The 7,901-nt window shown below is 39.4% G+C and overlaps 1 protein-coding gene across 1 annotated transcript; it reads left to right on the top strand.

Annotated features, from left to right (window-relative positions):
- Positions 1-2,844: 2,844 nt before the first annotated feature.
- Positions 2,845-6,408, top strand: si:ch211-76l23.4. The gene is made up of 3 exons (XM_040117720.1): positions 2,845-2,962; positions 3,858-3,987; positions 6,183-6,408. The coding sequence occupies exons 1-3, from the start codon at positions 2,845-2,847 to the stop codon at positions 6,406-6,408; spliced, it is 474 nt and encodes a 157-aa protein (XP_039973654.1).
- The last annotated feature ends 1,493 nt before the right edge of the window (positions 6,409-7,901 follow it).

The following is a 7,901-nucleotide window of genomic DNA, read 5'->3' as shown; positions in this document are numbered from 1 at the left end:
TTTTTGCTATTTTAGTGGTCAATGTGGCTTTGTTTAGGTTTAGACAAGGTTACAACCACACTGTGGCAGTGTCTTTCAATTCCAGTAGTAGCCACACACATCCTCACAAACTAACTGTATATAAACAATTAATTGATTAATAAAATTAATTAATTTGTTGTTTGGCCCCTTGGGAGCAGCGCAACAAGCTTGTGAACATAACATTATCATATTATCAGCTTAAAAAGTTGTTATGGCAAATGTGTTTGCAGTTGCCACCTGTATTTACACATCCTGCAGTTATGGAGCAACATCAGCATTCATCTGGAGTGTTTGTGTCCGCTTGGTGAATATAAGTCCAATATTCACTCTCCCTTTTGGTCTCCACCAGCTCCTGATGGAAACATCTGGCTCTTTCGCTGCTAAATGCTCCACTATGTTCACCAGCCGCTCTCTAACTGTGTCTGTCGGCTGTTTACTGCTAATCAGGTACTGGACAGCTGTTTAGAGCTAGTTTGCCATAAGAAAACCCAAACACCAAACAGAAAGTTACTAAAATGTTCTTTATACTTGTTGCCTCCTTTTCATTTTTTTGAATCCATTCTGACGGAATCCAAGCTACAGCAAGTGTTTTCCCTTAGTGACAAAACTACAAACTTTTTACAGCCACTTTAATGATAGCAATTTTCTTAACTGTCTTAAATGTCTTGCGGCAATCATTTCCCAGTTTGAGCTGACCAGCAGGTTCATCTCTCAGATATATTAAACTCATTTAAACACACGTCTAAGATGACCAGCACTATAGTCTATTAGATCCTCTGTGTATTATTGTAGGTGTGTGTGAGTGTGTGTGTGTGTGTGTGTGTGTGTGTGTGTGTGTGTGTGTGTGTGTGTGTGTGTGTGTGTGTGTGTGTGTGTGTGTGTGTGTGTGTGTGGGTGTATCACTGGAAAAACAAGAAGTTGCTGAAGTAGTTTGTACATGCTGCATGTCTCTGCAGCTCTCTTCCCAGTTTTCCTTGTCGCACTGTCGATTCAGTTTTGTGAAAACTGTGAAAGTTCTCTGACTGGAGCTTGGACTCTTTCCTTAATTTGAGCTGACTGCAGGAGCTGAGAGTTTTGCCTTGGGGCTCCTTTCTTTGTTCCACCCTCTGACAGGCCTGGAAAACTTATAAAGTTTGTTCCCAGAAGAGTTAGATCTCCTTTTTCTCTGCTTTATTAGGATTGATAGCGTCAGTGGTAGGAAAGCCATGCAAGGTTTTACACAGTGCTGAGATACAGTGTAATCTATGCACCATGCTGACTCAGGCTGTACAGAACAATATTTTTAAAAAAAAGAAAAAAGTATGTCATAAAGAAGTCAGAGGATGTACTTCAGGAAGGGAAGAGGAGACATCAGCAGAAGGCAACATCTTAGGCTTCATGAAGACTGAACCCAGAGAAGGAGCTTAGATGCATCACGGTCATGCGTTAATAAAGTGCAAATAACTAAACTTACTGTTTCTGAGTCATTTGAATCTGATGAAGATGCAAGAGATGCTGAAACATTTGTGGTTTGCAAGTATAACTGAATTACTACAGTGCCTGCTTTGGGCTCAATCTTCATCAATTATTTCTGAAAGCAACTGATCAGTCAGTAAAACAATCAGTTTTTAAACCGCACAGTGCATGAGAGACGTAATTCAAAGTGCTCAACAAAATATGAGTTGACATAAAAAAGAAGGTCTGCATGTACGGCAAGAGGGAATAAAAAAGGATTACATTACACAAGCGAGGCAAGTTTAGTCTATTCATATAACAGTAAATTAAAGTCTTACACAAGACCTATAAAGGTGTTAAGACAATATAGAAATGAATCACAATGTGCTATAAAAAGAGACATGTAAACAGGAGTGAAGATTAAACTGGAGAATAAATATTGCAGTTGAGTTACACTGCACGGGAAGATATGAATGAATAGTTTAATAAAATGCAATGGAAAACAGAAAAGTTTTAAGCTTTGAATTTAAAACGTAAAAGCAAGGTTAATAAAACCATGCTGAGGTTTTCCTGAGGTTGAGTTATAAAAGAATCACTGGGGTTTGTAGTATCATCACTATATAGAAGTTGAATGACTGTCTCCTGATGATGTATGAGCCGAGTATAGAGCCGTGTGGAACCACAGGTCATTTCATAGCTCTTTCATAAAGATTGTTTAAACTTTTTTTCTACATAAAACTACCTGTAATATTTTTGTAGTCAAAACAACTTTTTTAAACACAAGGACTCCCCATAGTAGTCTTAAACCTGCAGCAATTTATATTTTGGCCAATCGTGGGCAGTAAACACAACATTGACGTACCACGTTTTAAATTTCTTATGACAAGTGGTTAACTAACACTTACTTATTTACTTATTTAATTTGAGAGGTGTTTGTGTCCACCTGATGAATTTAAGCCCAATCTTTTCTCTCTTTTAGCTCAGTTTTTGGTCTCCACCAGCTCATGATGGAAACATCTAGCTCTCTCGCTGCTAAATGCTCAGCTATGTTCACCAGCTGGTCTCTGACTGTGTCTTACTGCTGTTGGCTGCTGAGCAAGTAGTGGACGGTGGGTTTATCAGAGCTTGTTTGCCGAAAACAGCTGCTTGCTGCTGCTACTGAAAATGAGGCCTATGAGAGCTGTGAGTGAACCAAAACAAAAAAGTTTTGGGCTGTAACTGTGTTGTAGGTTGTAAAACCAAAACATGAAAGAAGAAAAAGAAAAGCTGAAAGAAGCTTAAACACTCAGAGCTGAGGGTAACTGCAGAACTGTCACAACAGGAGACACCTTTTTAAAAGCCTTTTTAAAAATGTCATTAATATACTTTCTCTCAGGTGCTGGTCTGATCATGGCCTCCAAACTGAGCGTGCTGCTGCTGTTGCTGGTCGCTGCCTCGGTTACGGTGCTGGCCCAGAGGCGGCGTCCGACATCGACGACCACTGAGGAGTGGAACTACAGGGATGGCTGTGAGCACCCAGATTACTCTATGTTTACTCTGGGTCAAAGGTTAAGTTCAGGGCTCATCATGATGATGTCAAAACTAGAGGTGAAAGTCCATGCTGCAACCTCGCCATTCAGAGCAAATCTGTCTGTAAATGTGTTAATGTCTTATTTGTTTTTATTTTAAGCTTTACTGATCCTGCCTGAGGATTAGGATCTGTCTCTTAAGGAACATGTGGGGAAACACAAAAAGTGCAGACCTCCAAACATACAACAACGTCCAAATACACTCACCACGTTTGATGGTATTAAAACAGTTAGTAATGTGGAATCTACAAGACCTTATAAGTTTAAAAAATTTGATCAAATCTGAGCTCTGTAAATGAAAAGTTTGACATTTTGGGGAATTCATGTATTGACAAAGATCTGAAAAACGATACCATTCTTATGCCTGTACAAGAAATATGAAGCTAGTAAGCCAGTTAGTTCAGCTTAGCATAAACACTGAAAGCAGGGGGAAACAGCGAGTCTGGCTCACACAGTGTATCTTGTTTGGTTAATCTGTACATAAAAATATAAACGCGACAAGTCCTTCTGCTTTTCATCAAGAAATAGTTGCAGCATGTGACTCCTTGTTTTTCAATCTTTTTAATGTGCAAGTTGCTCAAATGCAATACAACTTGTAAATTAATGAGCTTTAGAGGTGTCGGTAGGTGGGTTTTTGAACTTCTTTGAATAGCCTGGAGCAAAATGGGTTCAGTTTTGCCTAAAAAGATTCTGACTTTATAAGGGTTTTAGACTGATGAGCCTTAATTTGTGCCAGATCAAAGACTAATCAGTTGTGCATGAACATCAATCTTTACAGTGGTGAACCTCATTATTTTTTTTGCAGTAATTGTAAATGTCTTCTTTTTGTCCCAGCTGAGAGGGTGAACATGCGCAGTGTGGCTAACCTTACTCAGGTTCTGGACAACTGGAGGTTCGACATCCTGAACCAGATGAGAGGACTCCTGCAGAACGACCACCAGTCTCTGCTGCCCGACTACGCCAGGTATGTATGGGGGGAGAGAGAGGACAAGAGAGGCAGAGAGTCCAAGGCAGAGTTTGAACCGGGTCAGAGCTCTTAAAAGGAAAGGTTCGATGAGAACATTGATCTGTGGGATAAATGCAAATGGTGACAGCCAACAGCTGTAGCTTCATATTCATATTCATATCTGAATTTATGTATTTAGTTTGAATTCTGTTCTTTGAAATTTCCAGAATTCCAAGCTGCTATTTCAAATACCAATTTTATCTTTTGGCAGTGGGTTTACAAATTCAGAAATTCAAATGGCCTAATTCAGTTTCATCTCAAAGTTTGAGCTAAACTGAATTTTAACTACCTGAATATACTTTTTTGAACACTGGATACTTGAAATTTCTATCTGGCTTTGTGACCCTAAAGAAGTCCTCAGAAGTCCCCCCTGGAAATCTCAAACATGGGGGTTTAAACCATATACATTATTCCAATTTTAACATGAAGGATTCAGTATGATTAAATTTCACAATTAGCTGTTCAGTGGCTTATTAGATTCAAATGGTCACGCCCTTTTTTTTCTCCCCTAGAGGAAGACATACTGTGTAAAAACATTATGGGGAGGAGAAATGTGAAGAGAAGACACTGTGGTAAAGATAATAGCTGAGTTTAGTTTAGTGTAAATCATCTAAAAGATCTCTAAACTTTAGTCACAAATGACAGAGCAGACTGTGTCTTTGTCCTCCTGTTTGTTTTGAATGAGCAGCATATTCTGCATGAATGAAATTAAACAGTCTGGGAATAGAGAATTGCCACGGGAATTTGGTTTATGCTTCAGGCTGAAAATAAAGTAAGGAGTTTGTGGCCGTTGCTGTCATAAGAAACCACAGCTGAAACTGCAATTTAAAAGTCAAAATAGAAATGTGCTGTTGTGCAGTGTGAAAGAAACAAGCTCGAGATTTTTCCACAAGGAAGTCTGGTGTTTCCTGCTCCTCACCACAGTTTTGAAGTCCAGACATCATTAGAGCCCAGTGGTTAAATACACAGCACTGGAGCTAACACATTTAAAGTCTCATTCTCTCACTCGGTTGCTTTTCACTTGGTCTCTCCAGCCATAATTATTCTTCTGTTTCTCACTTTTTCATTTGCGCTCTTCCTTCATCCTTCTTTTCTGTCTCCACTTCTTACTGTAATTCTGTAATGAATTCTGAGTTATAATGATAAAAAATATCCATCGAGTTTTAAAATTCAGGCATGATTCTAATCTTGTATTGATGTGTATTTATGAGCAGCTTTGCAATATTGTACTGTAGATACTGGACAGACTGATTACCTGAGTGATATTGGTGTTTACACAAAGTCAGATATGATCCTCTGATATAGTTTGTTTATGTTGTATTAAAGGTAGAACTGACCAGTGCGTCAGTGGTTCTTCTTACACCCATAAACATCTGTGTTAGCTCTCAGAAACTCTGATGGGTCACGCCACAGGGTTTTTTTTCTTTTTTGGGAACATCTCTCCCAAACTATAATGAAACTGATCTTCTAAACACCAGAGAGACAGAAAACATCCCAAACCAAAATTACATCCTTGAGCAGCTGCAGTCTGGCTGTTTAGTCACAGAGAATAAAAAGTAAATCAAAACCTTTAGCATGGGGGAAAAATGGCGGTGTGTATAAATTCCTGCAGTATTATGTGGTTGCAATGGGGTCACAATTCGGACTTGTGTTCTCACAATTTAGTCTCAGCCTGAATAAAACTGTTTGGTGTGTTTTGAATTCATGCAAAGAAATAAAAAGAGAAAAAAAAAAATCATTTTTTGAATAAAATCGTAATGGGACAAAAAAAAAATTATTTACTGAAGTTTTAACCTTAAGAACGTTTCTACTGCGCCTGTGTTCTTTCACTTGGGCACAGAGCGACTGGAGCGTGTACTGGACTTTCTTACATTATTGGTGATAACTCCTCCACTGCTGCTAACTTCTGTTGCTTTAATGACATTATTCTCAATTTTTTAATCATTTATAATGTATATTGTGTGCAGCTGCATTCACATCTTTTACATATGCCTCTCAGGGACCTGTTTTTATTGTTTCTATTGTTCATGCATGTCTTTGTTTCCTGAACCTTGGGACCAGAGAGAAATTTCATATTGTTTAAACGTGGGTTAAACATGGGTGAATGAGAATAAAACTTGAGGCTCTTGTGCTCTCTGTATCTCCCTTTTCAGGATCCAGCCACTGTCTGAGGCTTTAGACGACCTCTACAAAGAGTTCAATGCCCTCAAAATTCACCTGGGCGACCTGACCGAGAAGTTTGCCGCCATAGAAACATTCATCGACGAGGTCAAGGCCAGCCGCGCCAACGCCAACGCTGGCCCGGCCCCCGGCCCAGCCGCTATCCCCAGACAGGGCACGAGGAGGGTGGTGAAGAAGAAGGTCACCACCTCCTCCTAAGCAGCCAATGACGAGCTTCTTCCGTTCTCATGTTTGCTTCTTCTCAGGCCTTTCTGTGTCTCTGTTTGTCTCATCTGACAGTGCTGGCACTTTAAAGCTGATCTTTTTGTAAGTTCATTATTTTCACGTTATATGAGATCTAAACTTCCGAATTCCGCACAGTAAGTCTCACCTTTTCACATATCAATCACACCACCAGGTGACAAAATATACACAGGAATTGGTGAACTGTAATGGGGGTAAAACTCTTGGAATGCCAAATTATCCTTAAAATTTGATAAGTCATCAACATTAATTTGCAGATGTGGACTAAGCATTCGTGGCAGGCTTCACCCACTGGGGACGCGAGCTCATTTGTGTGCACACATTGATAATTCATGCGCACGGCTTAATAATCTGTGTGCACGGTTTACTAAACAGTGTGCACATCATTTTACAGTTTTGTAAGTCGGTGGACAGTTGGTGGACACAGATTGGTAAAATATGCACTTGGTTTAGAAATCCAAACACATGTTGTGTCTGAAGTCCCACTTTCTATCACTCATTCACTCCTCCCTGTTATTTAGCGACATCACTGACAGGTGAGATGCCATATGACTGAAATTTGTCGCTCCTCTAAAATGCAATGTTTTGTAAATGCTAGGGACACTAATTTTTTCTCCGCTGTGGAGATTTTTGGGGGTATATAGAGGGTATATAGCGGATACATTGAACAATGAGAATTAGGACATGGGAATATAGTGGCGGAGAGTAAATGTATTGCACGGTATAGTAAACAGGGGTTTTTTTCGGTGACGGCCACAGTTTGCTCATTCAGTTTCCTCATCAATATTATCTATGTGGTGACCCCTGGGACCTTTGTACCTCACCGCCACCAACTCTACAAAATTCTTGGACGGGTGTGCTGGTCTGCGTAGTGCAGCTGAGCTGTTTCTTCTCTTGCTCGTTGGACTAATATATTTGTTGATTTGGTTGTAGGGTTTGCTGCTGCTTTTTATAAGCTCCAAATAAATTCACTTTTTGCAATCATCCATAGTTTAAGTTCTTTCCTTCAAAAATAAGTTCACTTTGATCAGAAAGGAGAGGAGCTGAGGATGATTAATGATGTCAACATGTTTGAACATCAAGGCTGGTTTGTATGAAGCTGCTCGGAGTAATATTTTGGTCTTAATTGCATCAAATATCTAAGAATCAAATAATTTTGTTCATATTGAGAATAAGTCGCATTCATAAATGGTCTTCAGTGTTCCAGTGGTGAAAGAAGTACTCGAAACCTTTACTTACGTAAAAGTAAAAATACAACAAGGTAAAGTACTCCATCACTAGTAAAAGTCCTGCTTTCAAAGTTGTACGTAAAGAAAAAGTACATTGGTATTATGAGCAAAATGTACTTAAAGAATCGAGTACTTGTTCTGCAGTAAAATGTCCTGTGTGACTCATATATTTGATAGTTTAGTCCAGTGGTTCCCAACCTACGGGTTGGGCCCCTCCAC

The sequence above is a fragment of the Xiphias gladius genome, chromosome 3 (assembly GCF_016859285.1).
Source record: "Xiphias gladius isolate SHS-SW01 ecotype Sanya breed wild chromosome 3, ASM1685928v1, whole genome shotgun sequence".
Lineage (NCBI taxonomy): Eukaryota > Metazoa > Chordata > Actinopteri > Istiophoriformes > Xiphiidae > Xiphias > Xiphias gladius.
This window is presented reverse-complemented; position numbering and strand designations above follow the sequence as displayed.

Bases quoted from the DNA above. Each gene is read 5' to 3' on its own strand.
- si:ch211-76l23.4 (XM_040117720.1), top strand. From the start codon at position 2,845: ATGGCCTCCAAACTGAGCGTGCTGCTGCTGTTGCTGGTCGCTGCCTCG. The intron at 2,963-3,857 runs GTGAGCACCCAG...TTTTTGTCCCAG, and splicing joins GTGGAACTACAGGGATGGCT to CTGAGAGGGTGAACATGCGC. The intron at 3,988-6,182 runs GTATGTATGGGG...CTCCCTTTTCAG, and splicing joins CTGCTGCCCGACTACGCCAG to GATCCAGCCACTGTCTGAGG.